Source organism: Gouania willdenowi, chromosome 21 (assembly GCF_900634775.1).
Source record: "Gouania willdenowi chromosome 21, fGouWil2.1, whole genome shotgun sequence".
Taxonomy (NCBI): domain Eukaryota; kingdom Metazoa; phylum Chordata; class Actinopteri; order Blenniiformes; family Gobiesocidae; genus Gouania; species Gouania willdenowi.
In genome coordinates this window covers 23,980,359-24,000,735 of record NC_041064.1, presented here as the reverse complement: position 1 = coordinate 24,000,735, position 20,377 = coordinate 23,980,359, and the positions used below count along the sequence as shown (strand labels likewise).

The following is a 20,377-nucleotide window of genomic DNA, read 5'->3' as shown; positions in this document are numbered from 1 at the left end:
TGTGGTGTGTGAGTGAGTGGTGGTGGTCAGAGAGGCCAATAGCGCACTATGGCAGCCTCACTTCTGTCAGTCTGCCTCAGGGCAGCTGTGGCTACAAAAGTAGCTTACCTCCACCGTTTGTAGAGTGAAAGAATAATAACCCACATGAAAGCGCTTAAAGCGTCTAAGAAAAAGCGGTATATAAAATCCAATGTATTATAATTATTACTGTATTATCCTCTGCTGACAGTTTTGCTTGTTATTATTCATTAAAAAATGGTTTGGGAAAAATAAAAATCTAATCATGAAAATGACAAACCCAAAGCTGTCACTATATGATGCCTACGATGCTACCTAATAGTGTTGGATTTTCCAATATCACTGTAAAAAGTTACCGTTAAAGCTGCCTTATAAGGACAGTAATGTAAAAAAAATATCTACTATTGTAAGAAATTAGTAACAATGTCTTAAAACAACACACACACACACGAACAAAATGACAACAAAAATATGAAAATGACTCAAAATATACAAAACTAAATATTTAAAAAAAAAACACACAAAACAACAACAGAAATGCGCAAAAATGTACAAAAAGGCTCCAAAAACACACAAAACGACTACAAAACACATACATTTCAGAAAAATACACCAAACGGTAACAAAAATATGAAATTGACTCAAAATACACAAAACTAAATATTTATACAAAAAATACACAAAATGACAACAGAATCACACTACAATGGCAACAAAAAACATTAAGAATACAAAACACAAAATGCACAAAAATACACCAAACAAAAATATATATAAAGATGACTGAAAAAACAAACACATTTATCATGCACGTCCCATAGAATTAAACCACTATTTTACTTTGCACCCACAAATAAACCCCTTTATAACACTACACAAGTATGTACACCTTTGTACATCCAACCTTCAAACACATACTCATTTGGCCAAAACTGACAACTCTACTTAAGCTCCTCCCACTCTATGAATACATACTTCCAATGGGCACTTTACTAGTTATATAAAACATGTACACTAGGTTTCTGCTGGCACTGATCAAACCGTATCAGACTACTTGGTGCACGTCACTCTCTTTGTAAATGATATAAAAACACAGTGATCCATGCGTGTCTGTGAAAGTGCTCTATGGTTGTATATCTATACCTTTAGAGGTCTAAGCGGCACAGATTGCTGATCCTTCATGTCGCTCACCAACAGATGGCAGAAGCATGACACTGCTCGCTTTGAACTTTCTTGAGATTCTTCTCATCATTACTGAGTCTTTGAATGACAAACGATTTGAAGTCAAAATGCTAATGTGCTGATTATCACCCAGCCTGTTTCTCCATTCATTAAGGCATTAATATCTATATAGCAGTATAAATCAAATTACTCTGAATGGGATGAAATGAGGGTCTGCTGAGAGAGTGATTGAATTTCAACAGTTTTTAATTTGTCTGATGAAATGATCAGACACAATGCTTGTATATGGCAGCCATAAGAATTTTGAACAGGTTTTGTTGTATTCAGAGGAGATCCTGCCTTGTGCACTGGGTGGATGGTCATTCACAGTTTTCTCAGGATAAGTCAAAGTCCTGTTTGTCTTTGTGAGCCCTAAACTGTGTGAGTCTTATAACAGAAACCTAATCACTACTGACACTAACTGGGAATCACACACATTACACATGTTAAATAATACATGTAAAGATGGACTCATCACTTACATCAATCTATACAGTATGTCAAGATCTGCAAACATCCACAGCCCCCTTTGCTACACAAAGACAAAGTGATGGCCTAATGGTTAAGGAAGTGGGCTCGTAACTGGAGGGTCGCTCGTTCAAATTTACTGTGGGCCTTGAGCAAAGTCTTTAACCTTAACTGCTTCACCGATGCTGCTCCTAATGGATGGCTCAAAAGCAAGTGCCCAATTTTGTATATCAATCAATCAATCTTTATTTATAAAAAGTGCTTTTCATACAAAGAAATGTAGCTCAAAGTGCTTTTACATAGTAAAAAGGCAGTGGCTATCCGTATGGTTGCCGTATCAACATACCGACATTCTAACCGTACGCAGCACCCCTTATTGGCCAGTTTAGGTCACGTGACTAAGACTAAACCGAACTCAAACACTAAAAATTGTTGCGATATTGGGTTATAACCTAATCCTAATCCTAACCCTAAAACGCTACGTACGCCCTGAGACAGAGCCCCCACCATAGCCAAACAGAAAAAGCCATTTACCAACACGATACAGGCCTCCTGCAGCACATCTAACTAACCTGTCTCACGACAGTCTAAACCCAGCTCACGTTCCCTATTGGTATGAAAACAACATAAAAGATAACAATAAAAAACATGATAACATGTATTACATGACAATAAAAATGTTAATCATTATTAAAAAAGAAAAAAAAAAGATTTAGCATAACTAAACCAAAAACTACTTTTTTGCTTAAAACAAATATATTTGGGTATGAAATAGCAGAGTCGTTAATTGATCGTAGTCCAACTCTTGACCTTTTAGTGAAAGTATTTCAAATTGGCATATTTTGTTTGTAAAAGTGTAAGAGTGACTGCCCTCTATGGGTTACCATAACAACATTTTTGCTATTGGCTGAGAATGAAGGTTTGTGGTGTTTTCTTAGCTTCTCTCATGATGAATCACCACTGTTGGCCCCGCCCCTTCTATAAAAAAAAAAAACTAGCACCTGTCGATTCTGCAATCTGTGGCGAGTAGATTGGATTGAGAGAAATGTCAATAGAGAGGTACAGTAATTATTGAGTAGCTAGTTAGCATATGACAGATTGTTCTTTGGAAGGGATTTATTATAGACCTATGGGCGTGTCTAAACCTCACCAGGAACCACGCCCATAATCTCTAGTGACGTTAGCCAAAACCAGGGGTGTAGTTACTTTAATCCCATCAAGATGAAATGCATTATATTCTTATTTATTTAAATTTCTAAGGCTGTAATGAGCAGGACAGTATATTTATTTTATACTAAAACTGAGGCAGTATACTTGAAAGTCTACTTTTTATTTACTATATATATATATTAGCTTATACTGAAGAGTATAAAGAATAGTCTAGTACATTAATACTTAGACTTACACTTATACACTAAAGCTTATACTTACTGTACTACAAGTAATAATATTGTGTACTAAAACTGAGGCAGTATACTTGAAAGTCTACTTTTTAAAGTATACTTTAATAAACTGAAATGTGGACTAGAAGTACATACTTCTACATTGGTAGTATATAGATGAGTGTACTTGTTGTATACTTAAAAATGTACTTTTGTAAACTTAAAATGACCTTATAAAGTTTACTTAAAGTGTAATTTTATAAACTTAAAAGAAGTATTAAATTAGTATACTTTCTAGTACACAGTATATAGCAAATTTAATGAAATGAACTTCAAGTATGTACTACTTTTTGCTAAGGGTCCACAGGATACCAGAACTACACATGAGAGTGACACTGTAGCAGAACAATTCAGGAACAATGAAAGACGTTACTCAATAGCCTCATGTTTGCCGTTACTTATTGGGACCATGCTAAGAAACTGTCCTATTGTTCTGTGAAAAAACGTCTGGGAACAATAAACAAACCATCCCGTGTTAGTTATCTAAAATGTGATTGCTGTCCTGTTTCCAACACTTAGGCTAAAACTGAAAGCTTTTGTTCTCAGAGGCAGAAAAACAAGTTCATAAGCTACAGATGTTAATTTGACCTTGCAATACTACCTATAGCTTTCTACTACATACATTAAAGCAACATCTGATTGTATTGTCACAAATGTATGGACATATTGTTTCCATATAAATAAGCAACGTTCACATAATTATAATTTCATTAAAATATTTCAAAGTCAGAATTTCAGTTTTCTTTTGTTTTTTACAGTCAACAAATACTAAAGCAATGACCATTGTCATCCAACATGCAGTATTGAGCTACGGAAAACCTTTATCTCCCTATATGCACAACTTAGTGAAGTGCTTCTCAAATGAAGGTACATCTCCCCCGAGGGGTACGCGATGGCACAACAAGGGAGTGGAAAATTAACAAATAAAAGCAAGAAAAATATAGGCATTTTAAAATGTGTGTTTTTGGTTAAAAATGAAGATTAACTAAAAATTCAAGGGCCAGTCTCATTTCTAGTCATCTCCCAAAGACCGGAAATTATAAAAATCTACTCAGGAGGCACTAAATACTAGTTGTATTGTTTTACACATTCAATCATTGTGCATTATAGTTTGGTTTTTTTTTTCTTAATGAAGTTTTCTGAGCAAATTGTTGTTGCTGGACAAAGGGAGGACTTCAATTCAGAAATATGAGAATGGGGGTACTTGAGCCAAACAACTTTGAGAACCACTGTCCTAGTACTGTAGGTAGGAGGAAAACATTTAAGGATCTTTGGTCAATTCATTCATGAGGTCATAAGAACAAGGATAAGCAGAGCGGCATGAATAATAATGATTAGAATATCAGCGGATCATCTAAAACCAGCTAGATTTGTGGACTTTGACATGGATATTCTATGAGTGGAATATTTTTTACTTGGTGGAACAGAGTCATTTGACTGAATTCTCGGGAACATGGTACGTCCCATTCGGCGCGGAGATGTTCGGCGGGCCCAGCCATAGTTCATCCAAACTTGTTAAGATAATCCACAAACCAATGTCAGACAGGAATGGACTGGAAACTAATAAACATAGATACAAGTACTACTGAATTAAATTCACAAAAGTGTTTTAGGTGCACAATGCACAGTAATTCTAAAACAAAAGAAGACCATAAGCCATCAGCATGCAGGCTGTGACATCATCTGGAGGAATGTGCAACTACAGCCAAGTGGAACGTGGGAGTAATTAAAAAAATGTCTCCTAATATATAGTTGAGTTTACAAAGGCTTGTTCCAGCCTTCTCAGGGTTCTGCCAACAGTGGGTGGATAAATTGATAGATGTTAGAAATAATGACACAACCAGTTTCCTGTTCTTTAAAACTCAAAACTACAGTATTTTCCACATGTGGCTGTTAAGTGGCATTTAAAGTTTGCAGAGGAAGAACATTGTGAGAAAGCTGGTTCTGAAAATCAATAGAGGAAAAGGGAGATGTCAGAAACAATGTTTTTTTATTATAAAAGTTAAATGACAGAGCTGAAAACTAAAAGTTTTGAAAAAAGCATGACCACGTAATAATTCCATTTCTGATTTAGTCACTTCTGAACCTTCTTTAAGTTGGCTGAGAGAAAAATAAAATGGATGTTATAAACGCTGTAACTGGGTATAAACGTTTTTTTTAGTTCTTGAGACAAAACTTTCAGCAGTCAATTGTGTCTTTTAAATACAATCACAATAATGTACTTTCCACCTACTGTGCATGTAATGTAAGCCATTACTTTCCTTTTTCAGGAAACTCTAACAACAATCCCACATCATTTTGTCTTTTTGCATCATATTTAGCAATCACCAAAACAATAACCTGAATAAAGTAGTATGCATTTGTTACCATCATATTTTTGGTAGTAAAATATAAATAACAGCTTTTGGACAGAAACAAAGAAATGTAATTTGTTGTTTGTGTTGTCAAAGTCAAGTGTGTTGTTTTAGATTTGGTGTAATATCAGGTCCAACGTGTAAAATTACACACTGCACAAAGCAAGCATGGCAGCAATATGCTATTAAAATGAGTTATAGCTGCACTGAAATCAAGTAAAAAAATTGCTATTCAACAGCAGTAGGTGTTTAACAACTCGCTAAATTAATTAAATATTGTCCATAAATGATTCACGCAGCAGTCCAAGTGAGACCAGTCCCCGGGTGCTGGCTTCTCACCAAAACCTTGTTTTTCCATGTTGGAACACCTGAGCACAGGTTGGTTGTGTTGGAAGTCTTTGTCACACATTGTAGTCTGGAGCTTTCCCCAACGGCTGCCTCAGTCGGATCTGCAGCGTCATAAAGGCTCCGACGGCCACGTGAAAAAGGATCTGCCACATGTTCCTCAGTTCATACAGATACATGTTGGACAGACAGATGAGTGCAAACGCCAGGAAGGATTTACTGTTCCTCCACACAGAGAAGTAGACAAACAGGTAGCACTGAAAGAACAAGCAGTCCATGAACACAGACTCCAGAAATTATGTACAAAGAAACTCATGCTTGATAACAATCTTTCCTTTGTTTTTTAAATAAAATCCAGAGCATCATTTGCATTTAGATGCTTTAAAAAAGAAGCTGATGGAGGATAGTGTGCATTAGGATTTGGCTAACATTAGTTTCGCTGACTGGCAGTCGAACCGTAAAGTGCAAGCTGTTAGTGATTGGGAGCCTTTACCGCAGACTATCACTTACCTGATATAGACAGGCTGCTGTGCCCAGGAAGAAGGCAATCACATAATTAAAGTCTTCATCATCATTCTGCATACAGAGAGAAAAAGAGAGGTGGAAAAAGGCTTTATGTCCAACTACTAACCAACAATGTGTAGAAGATTCACTGAAAGGACTACATGTATGTATATATATATATAAATATATATATATAAATATATATATACTATCAAATTATTTGGTAATAATTTACTCGTAATTTTATATATAAGGCTGACATCACGCCGTCATTATTATGACACAACACCTGTCATTAGCATAAATAAGGTGACATGAAGGATCGTTACCATAACCCCTAACCTATACCTAACCCTAATAGATCCCATCACCTAACCCATAAAATGCCAACATAGCTCCAAAGGTGTCATAATTTAACGAACAATACCTAATGATAGCCTTCATGCCACCTTATTCATGCTAATGACAGCATAATGTCAGCCTTATATAAAACTTTAAGTGAAGTGTTGCCAAATATTTTCAAACTGTTTGAACTGATAACAAAATGACGGTAAGGATTGGCCTGATCTGTTTGATCCACGTGGTCCAATGTGCCTTAAAGGGCCCATGTTACGCTATGTCAACATTTCCCTCAATCGTTAGTTAGAGGGTGATTTGCTCCTTTCTTACTGCAATTAAATGACGCGTTTCCACTTTGATGACAAATTTGACGCAGCACTGAGCTGGAGAAGCCACACCTCCAGGAAGATCTCTGCCATGATTGACATGTAAACAGACATGCCCACAAAGATGTAGATGCAGAGGGACATCATGCAATCAACATCTACAGAGTTCCGTCATCGCTAAATAAACTATCATTAAAAACTAGAACTACAGTGTCAACTTGTGTTGGCAGAATACAGTTTTCCTCAAACTGCAACCCACAGGGCCTCATTTTTTCTTGACCTAAATGTTAATTCTCTACATCAATTAGTAGGCATCAGATTTTAGGCTGTGGATGAACAAAACGTCATTTTAACCATCATTAGGCATTGGTTAAAGCAGAACTAAGTAACTTGTGCTTAGCGCTCCCCCTAAAGGTCCCTTGAGGTTATGTTCACTGTCATAAAAATTCTGCATCCTCCGCCACCTGCCCCACCCCACAGCGACATGCTCTCCCAAGACGATAGCAACCGATCACTGAAAAATCCTAATACAACAGTGACACTAAAGGTGCTTTCACACATATAGTCCAATGTGACCATGTGAACAGTATGAGGAAGAGAGACAAGTAAAATAAATGATATGGGAGTAATACGGAAGGAATTGTGGAAATGTGTGTGATGTGTTTGTGTGTGGACAAAGCGGCTCTGAAAATGGATGGATGGAGATTTGTGTGTGCTGCCTGATGGAGCGCTGGGTTGCGAGTGTGTGTGCATGCCTGTTGCCATGACGACAGTGTATGTGATTGCTGTGTGTTGCTGCTGAGCTGTCACTGAATGGAGCTGCTCCTTCCCTCGGACAAATGTCTTCTCTGCCTTTTTTTTGCTGGCTCCGCTATGATATAAGTTTGAGAAAAGTGAATTTGTAGACAACCATGTGCATAATCTAGCATTAGTTTGTGATGGGTTGCCGTAAAGCAGTACGTCTTGCCACCGGGTCGAAGGCAGGAAAAATTGCAAGTACAGTTTTCTGGCCAGAGACAGCAGGGGTAGATGAAAGACCCCCAATCACCCCAATAACACGTGTATTACCCTCACAGGGACTATGAGAAGGATTTATTAAGGTGAAAAAGTTACTTAGTTATGCTTTAAGTTAGTTATTGAGAATTATATTCAAACCTCAGCCGTAGCCCGTTCCTGAACATCAATTGTGTTCACTGCCTGCTATATTCTCTTCCACAGAGCATTTTTATGAGCTCCTATAATTCCAGTTTTCACACGTCCAAAAGCTTTGTTTTGCTCCACCTCTGATGTGTGGATGTCAATTTTCATCACGGAAAAGTTTATTTTCTTGCCAGTGTTTTTTTGACCTCAGTGGGTGAGGCCCCTGAATATTTAAGGGCGTAACACGTAAATGACGATCAAATTCAGCTGTCGCATTTATCAACCCCCAATGAGGCCAGTGTAGAAAACACGACTCCACCTTAATGTGTGTGTATCACAGACATGGTTTTGATTGGTCTAAGAGGTTTGACTTCGACCAATTCCAGAGTCTCATACGGCTGCAACTTGGTACACCTGCTGGATGAATCCAGAGTTAAAGTTATTCAAAACATGACTGATAGTAATAGCAATGATGTGTATCCAGCCTGTATTGATCAACATGTGTGACCTACTGTTTTACAGTGTAGAGAAAACTTCTGCTAAACCTTTAAAAACATAATTAGTTGCAGGGGAAACCAATTGTTACTTAACAGAGTTCAAATTTGGCTCAAGGGCTTTTCATCTTAATTTCACTGTTGAATGTTGAAATGGGGGATGTCCCAATCATGACCTCTGGCCCTCAATATCAATCTGATTTTCAGGTTTAGGGAAAAGCAACAACAAACATGCTGACCTTCCTGCTGCAATGCATCAATCCTAACAACACTGTAAAGCTTAGCTGTTTTTTAAAGCGACTAAATGTGAACATCCTCACCTGCAGTATGCTCTCAATAGCATGGACCCCTCGCAGCAGGTTCAACCCTCCACAGAGGACACTTAGGACACAAGAAACGATCCCTGGCAGTGTTACTGGCTCCAACATCTGCGTGGGAGCTATTATAAGACAAGGACACAAAGTTACAGAGTCAGCAAATTCTCTTTTCCAAAGCAGGCAGGAAAACAAAGATAATCAACTTCATGAAATCTACTGCTCACCATAAACCATTAAATGCAAAATACAAGAATAAATCCTTGGTTATCAAAGATATACAAGACACACGATGTTTTCAAATCTTGTGAGTTCCAGAAAAGTTCCAGCACACTAGGATGGGATTAGCATACTTCCTCCCTCAGGACAAGATGATTTATGTTCTAAGAAAAGCGACAGGAGCAAAGCATGGAGAGAGCTGTTGTAAAGGATGTCAGCAGGAGAGGCAGCAGCTGGAGGTGACCTGACATGGCATCGTTTGGCTCGGGGTGACTGGGGTGTGACAGAATTGTTTGTAAAGCATCTAAAGAGTGGGATGAGGAAGGGAAATCTGAGGCACGGGCATAAATTATTAAGCAGAAACCTTGTTTTACTTTTATTAGACTTATAAAAGAACGAACAAAGGAACAATCCCTTTCTGCCTAAGTGGGAAAAAGGATTTAGAAAACAGTGTGACATTTTTGGAGTGAATGATCAATGAGGAAAAGTGTAACTGAGCCACTAAAACACCACGGCCGTAATTTAGTTGGGTATTGTGGAGCATTTTAAAGCCATTTAAAAGTCAGCAAGTTAAAAACAAAGTAAAACCCTGCAATAGAGGAAGATTTGTGGAAGCTGTCCAATGCAGTAGTTAAAGAATGTTTTTGCAACCTCGACTTGTCCTACCGATGCCTTTGTACTTGGATTGAGCCTGAACTGAGAACCCGTTGACAGCTTGCAGGTCCTCAGGGGAGAGCTGATAGGGGGGCCGCAGCTTGATCTCCGTCTGCATGTCGGCCAGGTTGATCTTGGTGGACAGGGATCGAGGGCTGTTGTAGCGCTGCTTGGTCTTCTGGATGAAGGTGTCTGAGAGACGACAGTCGGCAATTAAGGCCAAGATTTGAAAAGATCAATGACATTTTGGAGTGAAGACAAGAAAATTAATTTTTTCTCTTGAAATTGTATGATTTCTAAAAGTACTCTGAGCTGCATTACATGACTCTTATGTTGTGTGTGTGGCTTTATTGAAATAAGGTGTGTTCAATGCCATGCAGCACTAGTTTTTCATAGCAGCACCTTACACAGTACCAACAGGTCAGGTTTGTTTTCTCTGCAAAACACATTTGCTCTAAATCAAGGCATAGATATATGTGTAGTTATATGTTGAAAATGCATCAACAGTACATTTGTCAATTTAATGGTTATTGGCTTTAGCTGCCTAAGTGATGAGTGCATTAACCAGCGACAAGTCAGCTGTATTTGGCTCCGAGGAATAGAATTTAATAACAAAAAGTACATGTGTAACATTTTAAGAGGTTTGAATAAAAAAAAGCATTGCTATTATTTTATCGCTAGAGGAACGTCCCGCTATCTGGGGCAGCCATCTTGACGGAATAGAAAATGATAAACTGTCAGTGATACTACAGCTCGTTGAAAAATATTCCTATCATGCAGGGGCAATGTTGTGCAGTTGGATTTGATCAAATACGTGATCATACAAAAGTAACATCTTTATACCGTATGGCGGTGTTTGGCTTCCAACTCAACACACACGGCTTTGCAGTCTTTATTTTGGATCAGGTAAGTGGTCCCCCTGAAGGCTAATAAACGATTTCTCCGAGTTTGGGACTGAATGTTATAAATTCACTGTTACCACAGAAATCTGCAATGTTTGTGTGCACTACCAAACATTCAACATAATGTAAGCTTGTCGTTAGCCGGACACATCGCTCTCAATTTTTTTTTGCTTTAAACATAAAAATTAATCGTTAATCAAACGTTTAGCTGTCACCCTTTATGATAAAAAAAATTGTGCATTTTGTCACGATTCTAATGGTGTATGGTTGACTACTTTTTTTTACAAATTTTTATGTAGCAGTGAAAAAAACCTACAAACATTAGCGAGAAACAGTATAAAGAGCAGAAAAGAGAGCCGTGGAACAGCTCAGTTAGCTACAGTCACTACTGGTAAATCCTTCATATGGATCTATGATTCCTAATTCCTTCATCTTCCTCTTCTATATATATTTTTTCTGATGCTAATAGGTGCGATGACATGACGTGAAGAGTTTTTTCGCGGCTGACGCCCACTGCGCTAATAAATCCATTGCATTGCCATTGAGTCGCTGACAGACGAAATGGCTGTCACATGACTGGGAGATCCCTATAGGCAATAGTCATTTTCTACATGGCTTAAAACAGAAATATCATATCATGAATCCCAAGCCAATAACATCCCACCACTGGGGTATACCAAGCCCACTGCTACTCAGGGATGGGTTAAATGCAGAGGACAAATTTCAGATCTGTAATAAAATACAGAATATGACCAATAAAGGCGAAAGCCCCGATTTAATCTTAATCTTTTAATCTTAACCATGGTGTAATTTTGCTCGCCTACGGAGTGATGTCACCCCCTATGGTGTGTTTCGACCAACGTAGAGGGAATTTCCCGTTGTGTTTTTCTTTTTTAATTGGTACCGTTGTAATAATTGTTGTACAATTGGACTTCCAGGCTTTCCCGTGTTGTTTAAACTCTTTTAATCTGCATTAAAAAAGAAACATATACATCAGCTGCACCGTCTATTCAATACAGGCGATTTGCTTGGATGCTCCCATCTTTACCTGAGGACCCCAAGGACCACTGCAGCCACTTAGCAGCCCCTGATGTTGCCTGTGTGCATCCTCCGCTTGGTATCTGTAATCACCATCCAATATAATAGTGTGCATCAACCAGACATAGCGTGTCATCACCGCGTGCAGGGATGTGAATACGATCGGGTCGAAACGAGTTTGGGCTTAAAGAGACATCGGCTTTATTCGAGTCGGACGAGTTTAGGCCGTGTTCTGTTGGGCTCAGGCTTGGTCAGGTCTTCTTTTTAGTCCCGATTAAAGCTCTACGGTGTGCATCCTCTAGTATACAACCCATAATCCATAGTCCAATATAGACTGTGTGCTTCATAGTCCCACATAATACGTAATTTGAAAAGCGTGTCTTTGAATCAGTCTTTTAAATAAAATGTTATTTATTGGCTATACAGTGTGTGTGATTATTTTTAGTGGAGGACCTAAACCAAGTATGAGTAACTCTATAACTCCATTTATCATGACCCTTCACCAAATCAACAAATCATGTTTGGCTTTATGATAAAGCAGTAACAAAGATCAAAAAAAAAAAACAATTTCTATGAATTTCCAAATTTTCTGGGGGGGAGAATGCACTTGGACCCCCCTAAAACACTCAAGCTGGCAGCGCTCGCTCGCACATCGTGCGATCCTCCTATGCTGTGACAAATTCCTGGTGAGAACCCTGAATAGCATAATGTAGTAAATCTCTTTACACTGAAACACATTCAGGATCACTGCTCGGTGGAGCTCACCAAACTCGATGAAGGAGTACGGCCGCACAACGTCGTTGATGCGTTTGGTTTCATAAGTGACGATGAACTCCTTCTGCAGCTCATCCAGGAAACAAAAAGCCAGTACATTGGGGTAGTTTGCTGTACACACCATCAGGTATCCCACTCCCAGCGCACTCGTGAAACTGGAACACACACAAACACACATGATGGGATTTGCAATCCGCATTATCAACATGGATGCATCGAGAGACAGGTTCAGTGTGTTCTAAAGACAAATATGTTTTAATCAGCTCAGCTTGAATTATGTTAATTTAAAACAATCACTTCCACATTCAAACTAAGCTTAGAGTGACTTTAACTGATCAAATATTACCTTTACCAGTTATCACAACTATTTGGATCATTAACAACAAATATAAATGACTGCAGTGACTGTCACTGCACGACATAAAAAACAAACATTAAAGCTGCAGTTTGCAGAATCCTCTCTCCACTCCGTTTTTAAACCGAAACTCAAACTCCATAACCGGTGTCTTTTGTGAACGCTCTTAGCAATTAGCAATGAGTGACAAGTGTATGGACTTTATCTTGTGTTATTGGAGATTTTTCTGGTGTTTTAGAGACTCTGACATGAATGCACGTATCACTCTGTAGTTACTGTCCTGAGCAGCAGCTACTGCCATCAGCTCGTCCCCGCCGGAAAGCTCACCAGGGCTGAAATGATTCCTCTAGTTATTCGAGTAATTTGATTACTAAAATACAAAATTCTCTGACTCGATGCTTCGTTTAAGCCACTTCCGCTTTTGATGGGTTAAAGATGGTGTTATTCAGTCAATTTATCATAGCAGACAACTGAAGATCATGTGATCACACACGTTTTTTAACACCTGTCAGCATCTAATAAAAGAGATGTAACTCACAATTAAATAATATGTAATTTATGAGACTTGTGAGTGTTTGATGAATAGTTTGTTGAATTCAGCACTAAATGAACAGCGGGAGCAGACAGCGGTGCTGTTGGATGTCACATCCAACAGTGTAGACGCTGCAGGTGAGCTGTGCACGGGAGTTGCGTGCACATCCAGAAAAGTGATAGTGTACAGTGGGGCAAAAAAGTATTTAGTCAGCCACCAATTGTGCAAGTACTCCCACTTAAAAAGTTGAGAGAGGCTTGTAATTTTCATCATAGCTATACCTCAACTATGAGAGACAAAATGAGGAAGAAAAAAAAAAAAAAAAAAATCACAATGTAGGATTTATAATGAATTAACCGGTAAATCCCTCAGTAAAATAAGTATTTGGTCACCTACAGACAAGCAAGATTTCTGGCTCTCACAGACCTGTAACTACTTCTTTAAGAGGCTCCTCTGTCCTCCACTCATCACCTGTATTAATGGCACCTATGATGAAAATTACAGGCCTCTCATTTAAGTGAGAGTCACTTTTTAAGTGAGAGAGCATGCACAATCGGTAGCTGACTAAATACTTTTTTTGCACCACTGTATCTTTGTCATTGGGAGCCTTAGTGCTCTGCCCTGTGACTGTCCCTGAAGCCCCTCCCTCTTTGTATATCCACAGCTTTCTCATTATTAATCTCTGATAATTTTTCTTTAGTAGATCTTTATTGAGTGATTTAAAACATCACTAAATTACTTCTTTCGAAATGATGACGTGGTTTCATGAGAGTGCGTCTGCAGCTTAAGCCAAGCCTGCTGCTTAAACCTGGTCGGGAGCAGGTTTGACCTACGGACTGTGTTACTATGGTAATCAAGGTGTTTTCTCGTTGATGAAACGCTGTTCAAGTTAGAACCCAACTTAAGGGAGCCGGACTCTCAGGTTAAACCTGGACTTAACCCTGAGCTGGGTTTGATGAAATACCCCCCTGGTGCCTTAGGCTTTCAATAAATAACAACACACTAATGAAAGAATGCTCTTGTTGAAAAGTAGAGCCAAAGTTTCTGTTGAGGTCATACCATCTGTCTTATTAGGTCTAATTAGCTCCAAACAAACACTGCTTCACACTATTTCAAAGCCTTCTCCTGGACCATGGCCGACTTTCAGCAAGTCTCTTTCCTATCACTGAAAGTTGCTTAATTTTGAAATCAGAACTATGCTAGAGTCAGAAAGTAAGAGAAAAACAATGTCTCCAGTTAAGTCCGTGTAAAACATCAATAAATTTGTGTTATGAGAACCATGTCATTGACCACTAAGCCAAATTTGAAAAATGAAAAAAAATCTCAAAGTATTTTTGGACTATAAGGCACACTGGATTATAAGGCGCACTATCAATGAATGGGTCTGACTGGGTCTATTTTCATACATAAGGCGCACCGGACTATAAGGCGCACCGGTTTGTTATTATCATTATTATTATTATTATTATTATCAAGACGCATTAAGCGAAATAAAATAGTCAGACAAGTCAAACTTTATTCAACTCATTAACAATAACTCTCAACATTGTTCAGGTTTAACACATAAAATACAGAACAATACACTCACTTTTTCAGTTCAGTATGTTGAAGCACAGTAGTTAATTTTATACATAAGGCGCACTGTTGATTTTTGAGAAAATTAAAGGATTTTAAGTGCGCCTTATAGTCCGAAAAATACGGTATATAAAATTTGGTCACTAAATCATAGAAAAACAAGCACTTCTCTCTGCTCTGAGACACTGGGGGCATGTCAGTTAGAGCCACTGGAACCACGCCCACGCACGGGAAGGGCACCGCCTCTTTGTACTGTGTCTATGGGAGAGAGCAGTGTAAAAGCTCCAGCGTTGAGAGTGCTCCCAAAAATGCTCGGATCGGGCCAAATGAGATATCAGAAAAGGTCTGCTCCACCCGAGTCCTAATATGTGCCTCCCTGCTGGGTGGAGTCAAAACTGCGCCCGCTAGAGGCAAAACACAAAATCGCGGCGTATAAACATGCTCATTTCATTGAAAATGTAGCACCAGCGGACACGTTTTATTCCCCTGAGTCCGAATATGTGGTTTGTTTTTGGCTAGGGGCCAAATTGCGCCCCCTGGAGGCTGTGGAAGTTTGGTGTGCTTCAGCAGTTTATACTAATGAGGGCTCCGTTACGTAACGCGTCCCTGATTTCTGACCCGCCCATTAAATCCAGAACACAGAAATTAGAAACAGTTTTTGAAGCCTAGCTCCACAGTTAAATCATAAATGGTTGAATGGCTTTGTACATGTGTTAAGGAATACATTTATGACCTATTTAATGTATTCAGAAGAAAATGTCAGAATTTGCTTTACACAGTCTTTAACAATTGATGGTTGTCTTAATTCAATCAATTATGCTTTGATTTTATCCCAAAGGATGGATTAAATTAAATCAAAGGCCAACAAAACAATAAATAATGGTGGCAGTCATTTTCACCCTTGTAATTAATCACTTTAAAATCACCATTGTGGATTTCAACGAGGACTGGGCCAGACCTACTTGACATTGTACGCTCCAGACTTGAGCGTGCAGCGATCAGGAAACTGGCTTAGTTTCTTGGAGAGACCTTTAAGGTGTTTTTTGGTTTCTTGGAGCTCTTTGTCCTGCTCGTAGTCAGTGGATGCAGATAAAGGCAGGCCATCCCTGACCCGGACCACTGAAGCAAACAACACCATCGACATCTTACAGCTCAGACAGGCTCACTCAAAACCTGCACACAAATGGAAAAACATTAAAACAATGAAGATAGGGAGTAAAAGAACTAAAGTACATTAGGACAGAGACGGTGTTTAGCAGGAAGAATGCAAAATACAGAAAATGTGAAAAACAAGTTATTTTTTAAGAAAAAAAGCTGATATATATAATGTACTCAGGCTGTTTTTGCTCCATATTACCCAGCCCTAACTGTGGCTGTGGCTGGGTAATGAGTGGTATCAGTGCGACACAAGGTAAAAGAGTCCAGGTTTAGGTTTTAATAATGCCTGCTTTAATAGCATTTAAACAATACAGAGACTGATGTTGACATATGTTGGTTGGATGTGTGTGATCTATTCTTCAAACACACACACACACACAATTGTACAAGAGGCTACATCAGAGTTTATTCATCTCTTAAGGAATTAAGGTTGAATGGTGATTACAATTTTGGCCACCACGATGAAATTAACTTGACCGTCAGTGATTTTTATATTTCAAATGTGGGCTCTTCTGCATATCTTTTTTTCCTATCTTTTTTAAAAATATTTTTTATTTTACTTTGCAACATACGTACAAGACAATGATGAAGACAACAGTGTAAGATCCCGTAAAAACACCCAAAACAACATTTACAAATCCTTCGCTTTGCTATTAAAGCTTTTCTTTTACACTCTAAACTGTTCACATATTGTTTGTTAAAAAGTAGGTAAATAAAAAACAGAACGAATAATTGAAAGTAGTAGGGATGTCCCGATACAACTTTTTCATTTCTATGATATCAATATTGCAGCCTTACGTATCGGCCGATACCAACACTGAGCCGATATCAGCATGAAGCATACATACTTTTATTACTTTTTTTTTTTAATAAAAAAGTTAGAATTACTTATTTTGTAGTGTGGAATGTTAGAAAAAGCTTGATCAAGTGATGTTACTCAAACCGAGAACAATAGTGAGAAACAGTAGGTATGAAAAAAACTGACCCATTTAATATTAATCAATTGGTTACATACATTTTAACCTTCTACGTAATATCTACAGTATTCTACAATTGAGTCCAATCAATCGAGACCATCTATATATTGAATTGAACTGAATTTATTTTTTATTTTTTTGCTGCCCCCTCCCTGGCAAGAATGTCAAACTACTCTGGAGGTAGTCGTGTGGTCTAAGGCACCGCACTCACTGCTAACGTGGGTTACGCTAACGTGGGTTCGAATCCCACATTTGAGAATTTTTTTTTTCTTCATTTGAACATATTTAACACGACAAATTCCACCTTTAAAAATACATTTCCAACAAAAAAAAAAACATTTTAGTACGGTGGCTTGGAAGTGTCAGGTGAATGCATTTAAAGAAATGAACACAAATGCAAAAAGGTCACAACACGAATGCAAAATGGCCACAACGGAAGTGTTTCCGACGGACCGGTATTACAGACGGACACGTTTCTGGCGGATGTTTTTAACCCACCAGAACAGAGAAGAACAAGAAGAAGACATCGAAACGCGTATGAAAGTAAGTGAAAGTTGATTAGGATACTCTTATATTTTTCATATCAGGCTATCATATATAATACCCGTCCGTCTGTAATACCGGTCCGTCGGAAACACTTCCGTTGTGGCCGGTTTGCATTCGTGTTGTGACCTGTTTGCATTTGTGTTCGTTTCTGTAAATGCATTCACCTGACACTTCCCAGCCACCGTATTTTAGGGTTTGGGATAGAGTTACAGTTAGAGCTAAAATAAAAGGGTTAGCAGGGTAGCTAAAAGTGAATATGAGCTAAAACACAAATGAGGAACTTTAAGTCACGTGGTGCACCTATCACGTGACCTAAACTGGCCAATGAGGGGCGCTGAGTAACCATAGAGTGGCAGTCTACAGATAGTTTAATGTACCGGTAGCCATGGCCATTAACATAAAGCACTACAGCAGAGCGTCGCCCCCAAGCAAGATGGTGCAGTGTGGTCATTTCTGCTCCAATCAGCAGCAGCGGTGGATGAGGCGTTTACGTAGACATACAGTATGTTTATGTCCCTTGTGTTTTCAGAGGGGTATTCCATAAAGCGGGTTATGTTCAAACTCTGAGTATGTTCAGGCTCAAATGAGGGAAACTCTGAGTATCCCGTTCCAAAAAGCGAGGTATGTTCTTCTCTGAGTATGTTACCCGGGCAACATTGTCCGTGAACTAAACCTGGTCGCTGGCAGGTTTTATCAAAGAAACCCTGGGTTTCTACCTGGCTCCGCCCACCTGAACACCGTTTCTGAACACTTTAATAAACCTTAACACTCTTATCTGAAACACATTAGAAACATCACACACCACAGACGTGTTCACATCATTACTAATGTTGTGTTGCTTTACGTCTTTTTTTTTTTTTGTGTGCAAACGGTAGTTTTCTTTATAACATTGTGGATGTAGATCATTAAGTGAAAGTCACTGAGAGATTGATCTGCATTAAAACATCTACTGACGTCTGTAGTAAAATTCTCTGAATACAAACCTGTGGATAATATAAAGGAGGAGATGAACATTTAAATAAATCCACTTTTAAGGCTCAATTGTTGTTTTATATTGTTATACAGTTAAATCTGTAGATCATGCGTCTTTGAAGTTATGATGGTGCAGTGAACTGTGATGCTGCGCTTGTAAGTGATAAGCGGGTTCGCGTCCCGCTTCAGTGTTTTTTTATGACTTTTTTAGGACGTTGAGATGACTCTGGCGACAATATTACATAAAAAATCAATATAAATGATGCGATATCAAGCGGCATTTACTGTCTTTATATCCAGTGTAACAGGAGGACTCTCTATGTAGCCATCCTATGCTGCTGACACGTCTCCTCAGACACATTTTATTCATATTATTCACCGCTCGTCATGTCACTGAAGCAATAAAGTGATGAAGTGACCAAAAAGTGTGACTAATTATGGGTGATATAAGCCACTATAGTCACTGAAGACTGAACACACCTTTAGAACAGGCTCATATTCATCAAACACCGGCTTATTTCACCCATTACGGTGAATAAATCACTATCTTCCGTTTGGTTGCCATGGCAGCTCGATTAAATCTCTGATCCATTGATGATGGCTTTTTGTCGCGCGTGCACGTAAGTAACCCAAGGTTTACATACTCAGGGTTGATTGACCCACTTCATACCAGCTGTAATGGAATCCGATACCCAGAGTTTCCCATCGCGGGGTATGTTGACCCAGAGTTTATGGATAGACTCAGTTTGTTAACCTGCCTTTATGGAATACCCCTCAGAGCAGAGCCCGCTGACCGTGTTTTGGAAACCAGGCAGAGCTCCAGATGATGAGCGAAGGAAAGCGGAATTATTTGGTTATTATGATGATGATGATGATGATGAATACTGAAGAGACGCTGTTGGTCTCAATGAGTCTGTGAGGGTGACGTGTTACACAAACTGCAGTCGTGGAAAACGTGAATGTTTAACGCCAGAGCTCATAATTAATAATTAAACAGTTTATCAGCACAAAGCTTTAATCAGACACACAGACACTACAGCTAAGTGTCAGCAGACTGTCAGTATTCATCAAAACACACCGACTCCTTCAAATTAAAGCGACACTGACTTTATGTCAGTGTTTTAAGTTATTGCTTAGTGTGTGCACTTTGTTAAAACACCAAACTGGTATTTAAAAACACCTAGCATGGTCATCTATTGGCTAATTTCTCATCTTTTCACTACTGCTAAGATTAGCAAGTGTCTTGTAGCATGCTAAACCATGCCTATAAACCCTCCCCAAAAAGCTGTGAAGTGACCAAAGAAAAAAAAAAAAAACAGGTGAGCCTGCAACCTGTGGCATGTTTAGCGTGTGTTTTGTTACCTGGTAGCATCATGTGGGCCTTACGAAAGGAAAGCAGTGACACGGAGCACTTCTAGCCTGGATGCTAGCAGCTGCAGCAGCCTGGAGCTACCAGACGTCGACGTGGCTGCGTCACCTCCGAGCCACGTAAGAATCAAAATTAACCCAATAATATAGAAATAAATGTGGCATTGAAATATACATTCCCATAAAACACATTTTAAAAATAAATCGATTCAAAACACAATGGCAAATAGAATAGGAGGAATAACGTTAGTGGACGTAAATTAAAGTTTTATAGGATTCCAGCGGACGCTCGTGCTCAGAAAAACAAAGACAATTGTGGTTTTGCCTCGAGGCTAAGCCCCG

General features: G+C 38.8%; 1 protein-coding gene across 1 annotated transcript; it reads right to left on the bottom strand.

The window, feature by feature from the left end:
- Positions 1 to 5,120: 5,120 nt before the first annotated feature.
- sec22a (SEC22 homolog A, vesicle trafficking protein) lies at positions 5,121 to 20,145 on the bottom strand. The gene is made up of 7 exons (XM_028435516.1): positions 20,030 to 20,145; positions 15,977 to 16,187; positions 12,544 to 12,707; positions 9,851 to 10,030; positions 8,972 to 9,090; positions 6,359 to 6,424; positions 5,121 to 6,105 (listed from the first exon to the last, which is right to left on the bottom strand). Exons 2-7 carry the CDS (start codon positions 16,156 to 16,158, stop codon positions 5,905 to 5,907), a joined length of 912 nt encoding a protein of 303 aa, XP_028291317.1. The 5' UTR covers positions 16,159 to 16,187; positions 20,030 to 20,145; the 3' UTR covers positions 5,121 to 5,904.
- Between the last annotated feature and the right edge of the window lie 232 nt (positions 20,146 to 20,377).

What these genes read in the sequence shown, in the direction of transcription:
- sec22a (XM_028435516.1), bottom strand. Translation starts at nt 16,158, where the DNA reads ATGTCGATGGTGTTGTTTGCTTCAGTGGTCCGGGTCAGGGATGGCCTG. An exon ending in TCTGGAGCGTACAATGTCAA is followed by an intron (nt 12,708 to 15,976) that starts GTAGGTCTGGCC and finishes TGTGTGTTCCAG; the next exon opens with TTTCACGAGTGCGCTGGGAG. An exon ending in ATCCAAGTACAAAGGCATCG is followed by an intron (nt 9,091 to 9,850) that starts GTAGGACAAGTC and finishes GTCTTATAATAG; the next exon opens with CTCCCACGCAGATGTTGGAG.